This window comes from Equus caballus, chromosome 25 (assembly GCF_041296265.1).
Source record: "Equus caballus isolate H_3958 breed thoroughbred chromosome 25, TB-T2T, whole genome shotgun sequence".
NCBI classification, from domain to species: Eukaryota; Metazoa; Chordata; class Mammalia; order Perissodactyla; family Equidae; genus Equus; species Equus caballus.
This window is the reverse complement of record NC_091708.1, coordinates 20,903,308-20,922,693: the sequence shown is the minus strand read 5'-3', so window position 1 is coordinate 20,922,693 and position 19,386 is coordinate 20,903,308. Positions and strand designations below refer to the sequence as shown.

The window sequence follows — 19,386 nt, the reverse complement described above, 5'->3', positions numbered from 1 at the left end:
GGTAGCCATCAGTACTCCGAGCCCTCCCTCAATGGCCGGCATTTATTCTTGTGGCTTACTAGCAGATTTTATTTTAAAGCAGATTAGCAGGTTAAAAACCAAGGGAGATCTATGTGAGTGTTTTTACATAATGAATTCGTCAGAGTCGTGGCACGCTGCCTACTAGGCAAAGTCTCTGGAACCCAAATACGTTACAACTTGTGAGGAGAGAAGATTTCTGTGCAGAAGCCTCAATCGTCACTGCCACCAAGGTATCTGGCTTGCAAACCAATTTCAACTACGCAGGTGAAACGTTGCATAGCTACGCCATTAGCGAACTTCTTGACCCAAAAAACATCTACTCCTTGAGATGTAAGGTTCCTGTAGCAGACACTGCAGACCAAGACATGGCTGAGAAGCGCTAATGATACCAAGAGACGGCCCACAGCTGCCTTAGGAAAGAGCGAGCGTTGTCGTGTAACTAGGTCTCAGACAAGGCTACTTGGCAGAAGGAAATACAGAGAAACCGCCCCAACCCTCCCCTGGGGAGCCTTGGGAGGAGCGAGCGGGAGGGGAACAGGACCGTGGAGAAGGGTGAGCACAGAATGGGGGATAATCAAGCTCGAAATGTGTAATTGACTTATTGAGCTCTCTGGCAAGCTAAGTCACTAGGAAGCCCGTAGCAGTTTGGCTGGCAACGAAGAAGTGCATGTGGGCATCAGTGATGAGAGGCCTCCTGGGGGAAGGGAAATCAAAACATATCCTTACCCTCTCTTGTTTGAAATCTGCAAAAGCACCATCTGCATATTTCTGCTTGCTCAAAAGCTGTTTCCTCCTCTCCTGACGTTTGGCACGCTTCTGGAATTCCTCATTGTGAATGTTCAAGTGTGAGGTCAGCTCGGCGGTGCTCTGCAGTTTGCTATCGCAGTGCTTACACTGGTAGGCGGAGTTCTGCAAGCGGGGGCCGCTGCCCAGGATGATGAAGTCCCTCTTCAGGTCCCGACTGTGGTGGTCAGTGTAATGCATGCACAGCAGCTCCGCCGTGCTGAAGGACAGCTTGAAGCATTTGATGCAGCGGAACGGGAGCCACTCGATTTCCTGAGCTTCGCTTCCCTCCACCTCGGCTTTCTCGAAGCTGCCTCTCTCCTCCTCTTCCATCAGCATCGGCTTCTCGTGCTCGTCGGCGTAGACGGCGGTGAAGTAGCCCCCCAGCTTGCTGGCGTGCTGCTTCTTTGGGAACACCCCCGGGTGGCGCTTCATGTAATGGGACACGATGCCCTTCTTGCTGAAGGACTGGAAGGAGCACAGGGAGCACTTTTTCTTCTCCACTGCCCGCCGGAGTTCCTCGCTGAGCTGCGGGGAGTCGTCCTTGGGGGGTGACGGGATGATCACCTTGTTGGGCTTGTCGCTGATGGTCCTGGAGGCTGCCAGGCAGTGGGTGTAATACGCATCAATATCGTGGCGCTTCTGGTAGTGGGCCGCCAGCCCTTTGCGGATGGGGTTGGTGTAGGCACACAGGGCACACTTGAAGAGGTTGTTCTTGCCCTCTGGCTGGGCTCGGACGTTGTTGTGCTTGATGCGGTAGTGCCTGGCGATCCCCTTCCTCGTGGAGCAGAAGTACTTACAGAGCTGGCACCGGAACACAGTGTGGGAGACCAGGTGCGAGGTAGAGAAGTGAGAAGTGGACAGGGGCTCCTCTCCCACCTCCTCCTCGGTGATGGAGACTTGGGAGGGGCTCACCTCAGTGGTTATCTCGGGCTCGAGGGAGACCGGCAGCTTCGGGGGTGACGGGGAAAAGACGTCAAATTCAGGCTGATTGTGATACTTCTCATAGTGGATTTTGAGTTTCTCCAAAGTGCCATGCGTGTACGGACACAGTTTGCAGCGGTAGGCGCCATACCCTTGCTTGAAGATCCTGCTCGTCTCCTCCACGTCATTCTGGGCTATGTCGGCAGATTGCTCCACGTCATGCACAAAGTCCTCGGCGGTCACCTTGATGGACGGGTGTCGCTTCTGGTAGTGGGTCAGGACGCCGTGGATGCGGGTGTTGATATACGGGCAATGCCTACACTTGTAGACGGCGCCTGGGTTGATGTCGATGTCCTGGGCGAAGTCAGCAGCCTTCACTTTCATGCCTGGGTGCTTCTTCCCATAGTGGGTGAGAAGGCCATGCAGGTTATTATACTCAGACTGGCACACCGTGCACTGGTACGGGGTGGAGGATATGGCGGGGTTGGCGGAAGCTAGCTGGATGCTTTTCTCTGGGGAAAGTCTTGCATCCTCTGGGCATTCAGCTTCCTGCTCGGGGAGTGGCGTGGGCATACTGTTCTCACAATTCAAAGGGCCCACCAACTCTTCAGCAAGAGGGAGGGGATTCTCAATAGCATCTTTCTCCTTGATGATATCCAGCAGCACCGACTCATCACCATTCATGGCCCACGGGTGGAACGCTTGGTAGTGATTGGTGATGTCCCAGATGGAGACGGCTTCAAAAACACAGTCTCTGCATCTGTATGTTTTGGCTTCAGCTGGCATGGCGAGAGAGGGAGGGGAGGGGTCTGGCCCAGCCCAGAGTTTGGTGGCCATGTAAGTGTAGTCAACGTAATGTTCTGGATGCCTCCTTTGGTAATGTAGGAGCAAACCACTGGGCTCCACGTGGGAATAGATGCACCACTCGCAGTGGTAGCCAGCTTCTATCAAGCCATCTAGAAACGCCCATCGCATGATGGACGTGACCGTGGCCTTCAGGGCAGGGTGGTCTTTCTTGATATGCTTCCTCAGTGCATAGAAGTAGGGGGAGGTATACGAACACTGCCTACACTTGAGCGCTCGGAGTTTGGTCTTGTCCCGCTCCACGTTAGAGGGGGGGACAAGCACGCAACTGGCAGGCTTCTTCTGGTTACGGTCACAGAGGCTTCGGATGGTGGCCGTGTGCTGCCGGATCACATCTGCGTTGGCTTTGAAGTCCCGGTGCTTCTTCTGATAATGAATGAGGACACCTTTGACCGTTCGGTTCCCGTAATCACAGTGCTGGCAAAAAAACATCTCATTCTCCACAGGAGGGCCATCTCTCTCGGAGCTGCTGCGGGTCAGCTGTGGCATGGGGGCAGGTGGCCGGGGGGAGCCTTGGGGCCCCTCGGCCCCTCTCATCATTGCAGCTGTGGGAGGAGCCTGTCTGATATATTTGGCAGTGACCTTTATTTCTGGGTGCCTTTTCTGGTAGTGGACAAGCACTCCCACAACTGACCGATTGCTGTAGGAACAGTGTTTGCAGTAGTAAAGCTCAGTACTGAGGTCTGGTGGCGGGGGTTGTGGGGGGGGTGGGGAACCCATGTTGGACATTTTGGGAGACATTGGAGCACCCACCTCAAATGATAACTGAGAAAGGGCAGAGCCCCTGTCCACAGACACCATTCGCATGGTTTTCTGGATCCTAAAGTAGGAAGCCTTTTCTTCTGGGTGTTTCTTCTGATAATGAACCAGGACAGAATGCATATTGGGGCTTGCGAATGAGCAAACGTCACAGTCATAAACGACAACGGTGTTAACCGAGGGGTCCTTCTGGTTTTCACATTCTGGAGTAAAGGTCTTGGAAGGAGTGTTTTTATTAAACGTCGCTGGCATACCGCCACCACGAGCCACGGGAGTGGAAGTCGCCATGTTCTTGGGAGCCGAATTCAGAATCTCCCTCAGTGTCTGGGATTCCGTATTCAGTCCTTCCTGCTGCTCCACGACATAGCTTGAAAATATCATCGCGTTGTTAATCTTAACGGTGGGATGCATTCTTTGGTAATGTGGCATCAGGCTTCTAACGTTCGGGCTGGTGTAGGAACAAAACCGACACCGGTAGATCAGGTCCGAATGGTCAAAGTTGAGTACATTCATGGCTTCTGGGTGGTGTTCGCCGTAATGCTGCTGTAGATCCTCAAAATTGGTGTAATCGATGTAGCATTCCAGACACCTATACACTGCGCTGTGATCGTTGGGGTCCAAGATGTACCTAAAGCTGAATTTAATGTACGGGTGCATTCGTTGGTAGTGGGTGCTGACACTCCGGGCCGATTTGTTGTTAAAGTCACAGTGTTTGCAATAGTATAGCCTTCCAGAGTCACTAAAGTCTGTATTTTCACTATTGTGCTCAGTTCCGTAAATAGGAGTCTGGGTGTTCAGCAGAGCGGTACTGGAAACTTGGTGATCTTTCATGTTGGTCGTGGAGCCGTAATAATCCTCTTCATCTTCAGAAAGGGTGAGCTCAATCTCAGCCCCGTTGGTGGCGTTGTAATCGTGGGTGACACTTCTGAAGTTGGGCTCCTTCTGGGACTCGCTGGCATCTCGTGCCCAAATCTGTTGGGCTGCAAAGGAAGTGGGCACCTCCATGACTGGCTCCGTCGGCTCTTCCTCCCTGTCCAGCTCCACCTCTATCTCCACTTCATTGTCTTCCTCTTCCTCTTCGTCATCCTCGACATTGATCACCGCATCTTCCTGCTGTTTGGTTTGGTTAATTTTGCTTTGCAGGTTACTCGCAATCTCGTCGATCCTAGTTCTCTTCTTCACGGGCGATAAGTCGAGAGGAAAGTCATTCGCGAGCTTCCTAGAGGCCTTAGCTACAAAATTATTCTTGGAGGACAACCCAAGAATTGAGGTCTGACTTTTCTTCACAGTGTTGCTGGAAGAGGGGTGGCTGTCGGTCTCACTTTCCAATGGTAGGCTTGAGGGCTGCCCCTCGAATTTTGGCAAGTTGTCGCAAAATGAGTGTTTGTGCTGCTGATGGACTCTTAGCCCTTTCAAAGTCGTGGTGGAGTAATTACACATGGTGCATTTGTATGGGTGCAGGGGCGGGGCTTGCACGGGTGGCTGCGGCTGCTGTGTTGGTGGCGGCTGGGGCTGGGGTGGCACCTGATGTGGTGGCTGTAGCTGCGGTGGCTGCGGCTGGGACGGAGGCGGCGGTGGTGGTGGTGGCGGTGGTGGCGGTGGCTGTTGCTGCTGCAAGGGATCCAGCAAGACTCCTGCCTTCCTGCCATTGATGCTTGAGCTCTCGTAAGACACTACACCTTCATTCAGTGAGGAAGAAATGCTTTCACTCTGGGAATTCACAGCATCCCAATCTGACGTTGTACCCGTGTGACACTGTTTGTGAGCCCCGAGTTTTAAGGAGCTCTTGCAAGTAAACGGACATTCGTCACATTTGTAGACAGCTGTCTTTCCAGATAAGTGGATGTTTTCTATGTGACGGGAGATGCTACGCCGATGCATGGTGAGGAAAGGACAAAAGGGGCACTGGAACCGATTCATGAATCTTCTAAATGGAATCCCCTTGGTCTCCAATAATTTGTTGCCATCTGAGCCCATCAGCTGCTCTGCAGACATGCCTGCTGTCTGGTGATCCATAGCATTTAAACCATTCTCACTGTCTATTTCATTTAACTCTTCATCAGAACTAGAGTCATTCAGCATACTGTTCGTTTCCAGGTCGGCAGAAGAATTGGTCATGTCAGCCATTCCATAACGGGATCTCTCTGCCAAGTTAACGAGGCCAGAATTGTGAGGTGACTTCGGCTTCATCGGAGGGTAAGACATGGGCGAAAACTTGGAAGCTGAAGAAGAATTGGGTCTCATGATGGAGTTACTGATGGAGCCCCTGAAGTTGGAGACGTTCGTGTTGGGGATCTCCCGGCTTGCAGCATTCATGGACAGGTAAGTGGAGTTGGAAGTGGGGCTGGGGGCGCTCTTGTTCTGCACATCAGGTAGATTAGTCCCTTCTTGTTGCTGTCTGAGACTGGAAAGGATCTTGACCATACTGCGGTGTTTCTTCATCATGTGGTCACACCAGCGTTCTCGGCGGGGGGTCTGGTAGCTGCACCACTCACAGCAAAAGTTGCCTCGAGACTTGGTCAAAGGCTTCACCATGGATTCTAAGATGCTGCGCTCCACGACCTCTGCTGGCAGTTCCTTGCAGGGGTCCTGCAGGGACACGGGTGGGATGACGGGGTCGGGCAGCGGAGCAGGGGTAGGGGGGGGAGCAGTGGTCTCCTTCAAATTGTTCTTGTGATACATCTTCTGATGCTTAATTATTCTTGCCCTCCTCGGTGACTTGTATGTGCAAAACTGGCAAGAGAAGACCTTTCCAAAACCCTCGTGCATCATGATATTATAATTTAAGGATCCTGGAACAGGGGATCCTGCCGAACTCCCTTCAGCTTGAGCTCCGTGGACCTTCCTAGTGTGTTCAATGAGGAGGTTTTTCGACCTGAAGTAGCGTACGCAGAACTTGCATTGAAAAAACTTGTTTGTTGGTTTGGGATTAGGGGCAATATGCTGACTGTAATATCCTGGACTGTGGCCATAGTAACTTCCAGTCCCCAACGCAGCTGCATTTTGACCTAAAGGGAAAGCACAAGGTAAGTGGGAAGAAAAAAGCAAAGCAGAAGAGAATTAAGGAATTCAATCATGCAAATCAATTTTTCTCTTCAATTATTCCTTCATTAATAAACACCACATTCAAAAGGCCTAGCAGCTCAAGATGAAGCCCTGAAGAGTATTAACGAAGCATCAACAAACACACACATATTGCTTCTCACGGAAGAAGATGAAGTGTACAGCTTTAGGTATAATACTCTCCTCATCTCCACAAACACGCCACGTAGCTATAAAACACAAGTTTCACAAACTGCAATATTCATTCTAGAACTTTCCAAGACATTGTCTTGTTCTCCAAATTAAAAGAAAGCTGGGGGACATAAGGAAGCCGAGAGGGCAATGACCTCGGATACTCGACAAGACAAACACGACACCCAAACCACAAAAATGGCTCACAAAGAGCAAGAAATTCTGTAGAAGCCACGTACTTCAAGAACCATGGCTATAGGCTAAGAATAGATGTGAGAGCAGTGAAATATATCAGAGATGCCAAATTTAGTACCGACTTACCTGATAAATCCTCTGCAATCACAAATTCATCCTTTATAGAAGAAAATTCCACCTCTGTCTGATTACTGGCATTCATGGACCCCGATCGTGGCTCATTAGCATTGTCTTCAGCAACATCAGTTGGCTGCAGAAATGCCGTGTGGACATCCTGAATGTGCGCCTTGAGATCTTCATAAGATGGGGCTCTGAAGTCACAGCCATCACACTGAAGCACCTCCATGATCTGGGTCTACCCTCTCACATTAGGGACCTGTGGCAGAAGTCAGAACAAAACATCTTGAGGAATGCGCTCATTGCCTACCCCAAGCTGATGGGGCTCCAAGTCCATTAATGGAGAAAATTCCAATATCAGCAGATTCCTCTTACTGAACCCTGCCAGTTGTAACACTGGTCAAAGAGAGGCAGTCAGACATAGGAATGATGCCCTTGACTTCGTAACTTCAAGGAAGGGAAAAAAAAACCAGATAAACTTTTTCTGGCTTGATATAATATATCTTCAAATGCCATTTGTCAAGGAAACCCTTAATACTTCAAAAGTTTTAGTAGTTTCTGAATTTCTTGGCTGAATTCAAATTTCTTGGTTAAGTTAATATTGACTTTGATTCCATTTTCTTTTTGAACCAGAAACTTCTCAGAAGTAAAGAGGATGTCTCTATAGGAGAAAGGACAAATGTCAATCTTCATTAGCCGTTTAATATTATAACGTTGATGTTTTATCACCAAATGGTGAAACAATATTAAATCTTAGAGTGGCAGGAGAGCGAGCTTTTATTGCACTTTTTATAATTCCAATATCTTAACTGGGGTACACCGCTTTCCTGCTTGCCCCCAACAGTTTAGTTAGGGGTTTTTTTTTCATGAGCTAAATGGTGATTTGCGTTTTACTGCCTACCAATTATAACCTAACAGCTTCTCCAATCTAATTAGGTCATAAAATATTTCTCACGAGATTCTCAAACAACTGACTTTAGATGACGGTCCAGTTTCTAGCTTAAAGTTGCACCTAAGTACATAAACTTACATTAAGTAAACAGAAATGTGCAGATTCGAAGACGGGCTTCTAAGTCATGACTTAATTTTTTCCCACTTCTCTCCTTTACAAACATGAAGTGTATACGTGGACACGAAAAGCTGTGAACCTGTATTTTTAAAGCAAAACTCACCCAGCTATCTCCATTCTGCGAGTTACTATGTGGTTGAAATATAAAGCTATCTTCACATGAACTCCATGGAGAGTTCCACCATTAAGCAGTTAAAAATGTATTAGAAGGCACACTTCTTCCTATCTGAATATCTATCCTGAGTTGAGATCCCCAGTTATTATCTTAATGAGTGAGTTACTTCATTGAGCTCACCACAAACTCTGCTGAGTCACTGGAATCTAGAACTGGATGTCCAAGAACCAAAGCTGTAGTTGAATCTTTCTCTACTTTAATTGTAAAGCAACTTTCTATACTTTTCTTGTAAAAGATAAATTGTTTCTGCAGGAGGAACAAAGTCTAGGCATAAGTCAACGTAGTGAAAGGAGCCATTGCAGGAAGATTTTCCATGAAAGAATGCTCCTGCTGATAGCCTGCTAAAATAACTTCTGGCAAGTTCAGCTCTGGACAGGCTGAGCTTGCAGAGTGAGACGCAGATATTTACCTCCTCTTCTTTCACCCGGCAATTTATCCTTTTTCAATAAACATTGAACTGTGCACCAGAGTCTTTTCAGCTAACTAAGTCTCAATATTCCAGATGCACAAGCTTTTATGTCTAAGCACCAACCCAAATTGTGTGGAAGAGCATGCTATCAGCTCTGGATCAAATTACAGCAGTCACTGAGGCCCCACCCCACTTCTCCTTTCGCACAGTCCATTAGACCTGAAAACAAATTTTTCCATGGTGCAGACGACTCCTGCATTTAGAACACTTCACAGAAAAAAGCAAATCATCCAGTGTGCACTCCCCATCCCCCCAGCTTAGTCCTTTCATCTCAGCCAAACAAGCCACAGCTCTGCTGAATGTGTTTATCACACTTTCAAGAGATATGAGCTTCTGCGTCACTGAAGCTCTAAGACTCACTAAGCTGCCCTAGTCCTCTGAGCTTTAGGAGCAGCCATTTTAGCTCAGAGCTTCTCCTCCGTGCACAACATGGCTTCTCTGGGATTCTGCTAGGCTGACAATCAGAAATGAACAGTAGAAGAGCAGCCTGGGCTCCTCTTAGGCTCTTCTCCTCCCAGCAAAGAAGGAACTGTTTTCATTTCTTTCCGAAAAGCTGCACCTTTCTCCTCCTCGATGTCATTCACCAAGATCTCCGAAGGTTCTTTTATCCCATGATTGATATGCTCGTTCCTGAGTCCCAGCAGAGCGCTAGTTATTGCAGGACGATCCTGAACCAGACCCTGTTCTACAGCAGGATTTGGGGGTGGCATGGGGGGACCTCCAGAATGCCTTGGCTTCTTGGGAGTCGTCCTTCCACACACAGAAGACATACCATCCGACTCTGCTTGCCAGATTCCAAAGTCTAATGACCTTTGTTAATCACCAGCCAGTCTGTCTGCATCAGCAGACCCTGCCAACAGACACACCCTTCAACACAAAGGCTGTAGCTATTCCTTTTAAAAGAGGTTCTCTGAAAGCTCCATTGTGTAGCCGAGAGGAAAACAAAATCTCTTCCCTTCAAAACTTCAAGCCTTTAGAAATAATGCAACAAAAGGCTTTCTGCTGTGTGTCTTTTGGAAAGTTTGAGCCTGGTTTGCACAACATCAACAAAAAGGATGGTTCTGCACCAGGAAAGCAGGGCACCTTCGGCATTAAGGCATCCACCCAGAGATGAAATTCACCTCTTGATGCGGTTCTCTAATATCTTGGTGATTTCGGAAGCTGTTATCAAGGATTCTAACTTCTTTTCTGGATGCAAACACAAACCAACAGTCTCCTTGTTCTGCTACAAAGGAGATTAAAGGGTTAGGAGATCAGAAAAAAAAAAAAAAGCCCTGATTTGGAAAAAGAAGAGATGATGAAAGTGATTTCCTAATGGGTTCTAGCTTTAATGTTGTTGCTGTCTCTACCTCAAAAATAGCTCAGAGCCTTAGAAGAGGTTAATCTCCAGGCTGCTGTGAGAACCAGCGTCAGGTACAGCGGAATGGCCTTCAATTTCACATCTGCACCAAGTACTGAAAGGAGGATCTTGCCTCCTTTGAAAGGCATTTTGCCTTTGTGTATGCATTTCTCCTTAAGACGCTGACAGAAGAAAACAGAAATTGCCAGCATGGCCTAAACAATCAAAGAAACAGAAACTTGATGTGTTTATGAGACTGAGGATGTACACATGTGCAAGAAGTGAAAGGAGGAGAAGAAGGGAACAGGGGAGGAGAGAGACAGAGAAAATGGGACCTGAGGATGACCCATCCATCAACCAGAGTATGTTTCTGCAGCAGATGGTGATCCTCTGAGAAACCAACAACAAGGAGAAAAAAGATAGAAATAAGCTCTGCCTGTTTGACTGCTTCATCAACCCAGAAAGAGCAGCTACCCCCAAAGGCTAACCAGACACCGATCTGCTACAAAATTATGATTTAAAGTTAAAAGCCTTGATCTGTATCTACTTACTTCATTTGAAAATACTGTGATAATGAGATTAGCAATGTTTCTTTTCTCACTGACCAAATTAGCAAAACCAAAAGCAGAAGAGGAAGCTTCTGAACTAACTAAAAAGAAATACTCTTTCAAAAGGTCATGAGATGAATCTACAAACCAAACGGGCACACCCCCCCTCCCACCTCCAAGGCAATATTTCCAGGCCCCTCAAGGTCAAGCAGCCGTTGGATGACTAGACTCTCAACATGAGCCATGATGCTGCGGGCTAGGTGAATATGGATTCGTTCTCAAATAACCTAGCTCCTAATGTGACCCGTCCTCCTAACGTGAAACCCCTAGACCATTCTAATTATTCATCACTCTTCTGTACTACTTACTATTGGTTGTTGGTTTGTTCAATTTACATTTATAGATTGAGAATTTCAAAATGTGGGGTTTTGATGGGAAACTCCAAATCCAATTTTCCACATTTGACAAACTCTTGAAGACATTTAAAGAAAATCCAGAGATCTTGTTAAAGATTTGAAATAGACACATGAGAATGAAGAAAGGGAAATTCTGGACTCGGGCTGCTCTTTCTCAATCTTAAGAACACCCACTGTAATTTATACCGTCTGTCCACCCACTTCCTGTGCTCAGAATTCCAGGGATCCATTAAGCCTCAGTTTTCCTCCTGGGAAGGTGAACTGTGTGTCCTTCCAACACACTGCCCAGAGTGTAACTGGAGATGGGGAGGCGCCCTTGAGGTGGCACAGCCTTCTCACAATCCTGCCACCATCAACCCCCACCCGGGTCCACTTAGCAAGTATTGTTCTTTAAGCTTGCATGGCCCAGGAGCTTACACAGGGTCTTGAGAGTCCCAACTGTCTGCAGAAAGTGTCCAAATTAAAATGTGCGGGCCTTGCCTGGGTCTACCCTGTTCTCTGCCTGAAGGACCGCAGACCAGCAATAAAGCTGTGATGCACCACAGCCACAGGGATTCATAGCAACTAATTATAACCTTCAAAGCCTTTGAGAAATAGAACCAGAAACACCATAAGGTGCTTTTCCTCTGTCCACTCCAGAAACCTAGTTTCATTTCTAAGACGCTGAACTCCCCGGTTCTCCTGACTCACAATTCTAATAAGAGGTTTTAGTTAGCACCTGTTGTTTATGTTTTTCTTCCTGTCCTTTCCTATGATGGAAAAACCAGTGATTCAAGGACAGGTATTGGAATGCTTACACTTTGAATAGTTCAGCTAGAAAAATCAGGAACCTAACAGTCATTCTGTAAATGTATCTGCAAATGGGAAACTGTTGATAGAACGAGGTCAAAGAGCTGTGGGGTGTGTTGGGAGGTGAACATTTCTAATTGCAAGCCCCAGGACCATGGTTTGGGAGGAAGGAAGAATTTTCATGCTTATAATAAAAAATGAGGGGAAAAAAATCATTACCTAATCGACTTCGGAATGGGGGTTGCTACTCTTAGCAACAAAGGGGGTTCTATATTGCTACTTACGCTTTACTCTTCTCATGGTTGAAGTGGGAATTCTCATAATTTAAAAATCATTTAAAGCATCTTTCCAAAGAGGACGGGACTGAGAAATTGAAGTCAAATCTTTCAGGAACAGGACAGGAGCTATGGAATCAAACTTACAAATGCATATATATGAAATAAAATTTTCTTGCTTTAATTTTAACTCAGACACGGGCATGTGCACTCCACAGTGAACAAGCACTTAGAGCAGAATCAGTCCCCTTCTCAGTAAGGACAAATGACATATGTACCATTCCCATGTTAGAGTTTTAAAAAAATAAACCAGCAAAATTAACTAACAAAGAACTTCCAACAACAAGCTACCTCCAATCGATCCCACAACATTGGGTACTGCTATAGATCCCAGCTCACCATGTGGTGTCTTCAAATGTCCTATCAAATGTTTATACTGTTTGCTACATGATCTAAGCAGTTCTGTGTACTCTTGGCAATTCACCACACTAATGAAAGGTTTAACATATCGGGGAGGATAAATAATTAAGGAATTCAGAAGGGAGACACAGCTGTTCTTCAAAACCAAATTTTCAGAAGAGAAAGGATTAATTTGCAATCACATATGCAACCCCCAACATGAGACTGAATTTAAACAATAGCAGAGAAGTACCACGAGACCTTGAGTCCTGCCAGTGTGGCCTCTGTCCTATGTGGTTGGCCTGGTCTATCTGTGGGACCTTGAATGTAAGCACAAAGTCTGAAGCAGGCAATCTTCAGATTACTAACCCGGCCACCTTCTGACCAAGGATGCTAGTCTTCAGGTTTTCTCTTATTTTGGCTTTGTTGCCCTCCATAAAGTTTTCAAGTTTTCAGAGCATATTGAAGTAATATTTCCTAACAGATACCTTAGGGATCATCAGTAAAAGGAGGAGGGCACCTAGGGATATAATCCAAGTGACTAAAAAAATGTTAGATATGTAAATAAGAAGCAATTCTAGCTGAGTGACCTGTTATGAAAGCAGGTAGCGACCGTCTAACACAGAAAGAGATAGTACATACCTTCTGGAGAATTCATGCATTCCTTTGCAATGATATAAGGCTAATTGAGGCCAACAGGCCAATAGGCAGTCTGCCAGCTCCCCTGTCCTTAGAAAAGGAAGCGTGTGATTTGAACAAGGAGATAAAAGAGGAGAGAAGGGACTAGAAAAGAAAGGGAGGAAGCAGGATGGTATCTCAGCTGCTTTAGACTTCATTGTCTGCAGAGGGGAACCTGCAGTTCACTAGATAATTCCAATTCTGAGAAGTATCCTGACAACATGCTCCTCGAGAAACAAAACAAAACGAAGACGCCTCCTCACACTAAAATTCTCAAAACGCGACCATGACAACTGAGATCGCAGCTTGTCTTGTTCTTTCCCATGACGGAAAGCCATTCTTGGTGTCGAATGAATTCTCTGAAATGTCATGGGCCATCAGGAAGTTCCCTGGAAACACTGAAGCCATTCTTGCCCGAGCATTTAGAATGAGGGATCACTGAGGTCTCTCCTCTACAGCCGAAGAGCACCCAAACCGCAGAGCCAGAAAATCCCAGCGCTCCCTGACAGACTCTTCAGAACGCCGGCTGGGTTTCTACAGACACTTTCACGTTACAAGAACTCTCATTATAAAAGTTGTAAAATTAAAGGGAAGTTGTAGATATGCTGCTGGGTCTTCATTACAGAAGTGATTAAGACGCAGAGTAAGCAGAAGCTGGAGTAAAAGCCATCTTCCACATCATGAAAGACCAACCTCCTCTGTGGGTTTGAGAGCTTGACTGACCTCAGGGCTTGGGCATGCCTTCACGGCCATAACTGTTCTTGGCAGAGAAGGTCTGGCCAACCACACGAAGTCTAAATTCTACAGTTTCAGTGAATGACTCCAGAAACCAATTTAACAACTTACCTTGCTCTCTATTACCATTCAAAGGGAAAAGAAAAACCCAAAACCAACGATGCATGGTTGTTGACTTGTGGAGAATATAAGAAAGTTTTGCTAGAAGAACTTCTTATACCTGGGAAAACCCCACAAAAATCCCAATCTAATCTCTCTGAGACTTGCTCATTGCCTTGTGCTCATGCTTTGCTCAAAAAATTCAAAGTCACTCCTTTAGATGGGAATTGCCCCAAGTCTGCCTATGGCACACAAGGCCCTGAGCCAAGCAATGCAATGACCAATCTGATTTCTTATACCTGACGAAACTGATTACACAAGCCAGGCACCTGGGTCAGTCTGTCTGTCTGTCGTCTATCTGTCTCTCTTCAAACTGTAGTTTGATCTAATTGCGCTGTCAGGATGAAAACCCTAAGCAGACAGTGTTCTGGAAAGGTAGACAATGGCTGGGCTTTTGTGGATCATGAACATTTTCAAGTCCTCCTACCCAAGGAGATTGTGATTTTTTTTTCCTCTTCTTGGCCTCCACCTATAGCAGAAGCAACAGAAGGCTGCCCTTCCACCAAATTAAACTAATCAAATGACCCATTCAGATCCACTGGTTTTCTCACCCCTGTTCCAGCAAATTAATAGAATATTATAATAGGAAAAACACAGTATGTGTTTATGTATGGAACTGACAGATACCCAAGAGTTAGAAATTTTTTTTAAAAAAATGATAGCTGGGGCTGGCCCCATGGCCTAATGGTCAAGTTTGGTGTGCTCCACTTCAGCAGCCTAGGTTTGGTTCCTGGGTGCAGACCTATACCACTCGTCAGCAGCCATGCTGTGGCAGCAAACCACACACAAAATGGAGTAAGATTGGCACAGATGTTGGCTCAAGGTGAATCTTCCTCAAGCAAAAGGAGGAAGATTGGCAACAGATGTTAGCTCAGGGTCAATCTTCCTCAGCAAAAAAAAAGATAGCTAAGGAATTTCTTTTCTCTTGCACTCTCCAATCTACTTTCACCAACTATGTTTACTCCTAAAAATTTCTGCACCTCCAGAACTTCTAAACAGAAAGCTGAGACGTTTGTCTGTCATCACAACAGTAGAATCTATCACCATGTGAAAACACTCAAATGCTCAGGTACTTGGCCAAGCCCCACATTCCATAAATCCTTAATGAGAAATCTCCCTTTTGCCCAACAAACTTAGATTTTTCAGTTTATTCACTATTGAGCTGCTCTAAAAAAAAATGACAAGGATACAGAAATGCCTATCCAGCAAGTGAAAGAATTTGCTCCCAGCAAGTGTGATGACTCTACCTGCCATCTTCAACTTGAGCAAGTCTTTTGAGGCCTTTACTTGGATCATTTTGTTAAATGAAGAGATTAGATTACGAGGTTCAATCCTTTTGTACAAAGGGCATGTTTTACAAGATTTCCTTCTCATATTTTGAAAGATTTTTTTCCAACTTAACTCATTCCCTTACTTTTTATTATTATCGAGAGACAAATAAACGCCCAGTTTTGAGTTTTGCTGACTCATCATCATTCAACGGTTTCTCAGAGGTTCTCTCCTCCAAGGGGCTTGCCCTGACAACTCCATCTAACGTTGCTAGCCCACCCTCTCCACCGCCATGAAATTGAGCCCCCATCCACAACCCTGACCACACTCAATTTTCTCTCTGCCATGCTACGCTGCTTTATTTCCTTCATTATTGACATGATACCTGTCTGTGGTCTGTCTCCCTCTGCTAGAACATAGGCACCCTGAGAGCAGGTCATGCCTGTCTACTTACATTGGTATCTTCAGCACTGGGGGCAGTTCACACAAGTACTCAGCAAACATGTTGAATGAATGAACAAATGAATGAATCAGAGCTTCTAAATGATAGGATTCCAAACAAACATAAAAAGATTGAGGTCATGAGAGTTAGCTTCTTCTACTAACCCTGTGCTATCATAGCACAGGGGTCCCAACCAGGGGCCATTCTGACCCCTACCCCAACCCCAGCCCAGGGATAGCTGACACTATCTGGAGACATTTTTGGTTATCACAGCCGGAAGGCATGCTACTGGCATCTAATGGGTAGAGGCCAGGGATCCTGCTAAACTTTCTACACGGCACAGGGCAGCCCTCACAACACAGAATGATCTGATCCAAAATGCCACGAGTGCGGAGGTTGGAAATCCTGTCACAAGTGGGCTCTAGGTATCTTTAGTCCCTGCATATAAGCCATCTGCCTTTGCAAGCCTTTCATGGGGTCCCAGCTGGGGAATCTCTGGACCAGATGATCAGCAAGTTCTCTCTCAGCTCAAAGATTTTATGATTCTATGGTTCTTAATGATCTTAGGAGCCTTCAGGTCATATGATATCACGAGTTTTTAGTTTTATTTTTCTGACTTGGGCATTTTACTAAAAACTTTTCAAGAAAAATCCAAGATTAAGACATGTGACTGGTCCATCTTTCTCTAGTTAGAAGGCCCTTGCACTGCTGACGATCCTGTGGGCTTTGTGGGTCATTAAAATAGTCAAGTTCTGCACTTAGCATGTGGCCTCCAACTAAAATTTCTCCAAAAAATATGATCACATTTTTTCCTCTCCAACATGTAAAATCATCTTCTCTCCAAGTGATGGGGCCCCAGGCTACTCAAAACCACTCTTCAGGGGACAAGTAACGTGTTCCTTTTGGTTCTTTTATCTCCAGGGCCCAGCACAGGTCTGGCCCTGATGTGATTTGCGGTATGAGTGAGTGTAGGCACGCCTGCTTTCCAGGAGAAAATTAACCAGTGGTACCAACTCAAACTAAATGTTTAGGAACTTAAGCAATTTCAGAGAGGCTCCAAGACCAGAAAAATAACCCAAAACTTAGTGCTATGTGACACTCCCCTCACTCCCACTAATAAAGCTCATGAAGCTACAGCTCAGTGATTAGCTGACTACTGGGAGACCAGGAGTTCTAAGTCCACTTGTCCTTTTTATTTGAGTAAGAGACCATCTTCCTTTGCCTCATCATCCATGGCGAAGGTGCTCTGGCTGCAACTTTCCACCCACAGATTCATAACACTGCTAAGCTACCCTGAACGGATGTGGCACTTGGCATCATCGCCTGAGGTGACACTTGAGACTATTTGATGGCCTTCCCTCCCCAAAAACCTTTTAATTCTTGTTTGCAAAGATTCTGAGGAACAAGTCTCCCCTATAGCTCAAAACTATATAAACAGTTTCAGTGGAGGGAAGTATAACGAAATTAGCTAAGAGTAGAGATTTTTCTCCTTCGCTTCCTTGAAAAATACTGCAACAGTGTATTACTTGTGCCTTCTTTAAGTCAAAGACAAGAATTCAGTCTAAAAGTTAATTATCTACAGGCTCATAAATGTCCACTAGAGAGGAGATCTTAGACCATGGAGTCCAACCCGGTCCTATATCTCCATTTTTCTGACAGTGAAACCGAGGTCTTGAGATAATTAACCCGCCCGAGGCTTCTGGAATGCAAACCCTCTGAAGGCAGAAAAAAAAAAAAAATCTTCTGAATTCCATAATTCGATAAAGGAAATCAGCAGTAAAGACACTATAAATGTTATTCAGTTCAGTAACAGCTTTCCTCACTTAAAGTCCATGTCTCATATATTCTCAGTAACAAGAGTCTTTCTTCGCTGGGGAGGCAGATTCCAGAATATCCCCCAGTGTCTCGTCTGCTCTGAATTCTACACTCAGGAGAGCAACTGAAAAAGTGCAAAATCCATTGTCTGCAGCTTGCCTGCTCAAAGACCTTCTTAGGCATGCAAGCAGTGTATTCATACTTTGGAAACACATTTGGAAGACTGAAAGTTGCTGACAAAGGTATACACAGAAGAACAAGAGCTATAACACTGAATTATCTTTCTTCAGAATCCAACCTCATGGAATCAGAACAAGGTTATGGAGCAGCCTGATGCCTGCCAAGTCTACCCCAGGAGAAGCATCGTCTTGTTTCTTATGGAAAATGTGCACTGCCAACAGTCACTGAAGAGGCTGGCTGATGAGCCTTAGGGGTATCTGGAAATATCAGGGTCAGTTCATTTAAACAGAAAGGAGAAGAGCAGTCAGTCCTACAAATGCCTGGCAAGGAAGCTGGGCTTGTCGTGGTACAGCCAGTGAATGGCTCAGACCAGTAATTCCAGAATCTTGTTGATACCGCATTTCACCTCAAATTATACGCTGTGTTCTGAAACCAACCACAACTTGGAATATTTTACCACATTCACCAATTTATTTATTTATTCATCCTTTATTTACCTATAGTCCTAGTAGATAGCTATTTCCATTTGTTGGCTATAAAAAAAGCTAAATGTATCAGAAAGGCTGGGAATCGTCTTTCACTTTTTCAACATTCTCCATCAAGGTCTCTCATGAAAGAGTCCCTTATCATAATGAAGACGATGGCTCAGAAATCAGGATGCTACGATCTCCATGATGGTTCATGTTTTTCCTCCCCGTAGAAGACTTTTACCTACATTTTGAAGGTCCAAGTAATTCCCATCCTTTAAGACATTAGGTCTTCAAGAGGGACCCCTAGACCAGCAGGATAAGCGTCACCCAAGAACACACTAGAAATGCAAATTCTCGTGCTCCACTCCCGACTCAATGAATCACAAACTCTGGGGATGGGGCCCAGCACTCTGTATTTTAACAAGCCCTCATGGTGATTCTGATGCCCGCTCAAGTTTTAAGATCAAGCTCAACTCTTTCTTCCTGTATTTAACAGTCCCCGAGACCACCAGCTGGCATGGTGAGTCCCCTTCTTCAGCACACTAGGAACCCTACTTATAAGCGCTGTTGATTGAATGAATATGATAATAGCTATGCAGTCTTTAAAGAGCCTGGGAGAGGACTAATGTTTGCAAATATTTCACTTCCAATTTAGCAATTAATGGGAAAATACTAAGATGCAGAATGCAGCATCACAAGCTAATAAGAGCACACACATCAAAGACAGACTTATTGTCTTTGAAAGAGTGAATATTGCAGCCAACGCAATGCTGATACTGATATTCACCTCCCTTAAAAATTTCAGAACGGTTCATGACACGGTGTCCTCGATATTTCTAAAGTGGGATGTGGCAATCCACAAAGGAAAGAATGGGGGTGTTTTGTCCAGAAAATACTAAGAGTTGGGTAAACCCTCAGGATCCTAGACTCTTCCATGACAGGAGACTTTAGTGATAAACAAAATCTCATTAGAAAACACCTCCAAACTTGGAGTGGTTATTTGATCATCACACTAAAGCTACAGTGCAGAGCCAAATCCACAGGAAGAATCAACATGTGAAAACACAGATGTGCTTAGAAATCCCTCAAAAGAAGGACATGTGTTTTAAGCTAACCAAGGGACTTCAAGGAAAAAATGGTGGCTAATTGTCTCAAACTGCCAACAAACGCTTGGCTGAAGGAAAAGAAAGAGGAAAATACAAACAAAGGAAAAAAAAATTGGCCACACCAAATCAGTAGACCTATGGGGCCCGCAAATCAAA

The 19,386-nt window shown here is 45.5% G+C and overlaps 1 protein-coding gene across 14 annotated transcripts in view; it reads right to left on the bottom strand.

The window, feature by feature from the left end:
- ZNF462 (zinc finger protein 462) overlaps window positions 1–19,386 on the bottom strand; it is a 137,859-nt gene that overhangs the window by 75,408 nt on the left and 43,065 nt on the right. For 13 of the 14 annotated variants that reach the window (XR_002804115.2, XR_002804116.2, XR_011432523.1 and 10 more), the window contains exons 2-3: window positions 6,907–7,156; window positions 748–6,359 (exon numbers count right to left, since the gene is read on the bottom strand). Coding sequence is in view for 10 of the 14 variants with exons in the window: in XM_023629838.2 (XP_023485606.1) it covers window positions 748–6,359; window positions 6,907–7,126 (5,832 nt within the window). In the remaining 4 variants the exon portion in view is untranslated. The remainder of the gene's footprint in view (window positions 1–747; window positions 6,360–6,906; window positions 7,157–19,386) is intronic. The other variant, XM_023629841.2, reaches the window with a different exon arrangement.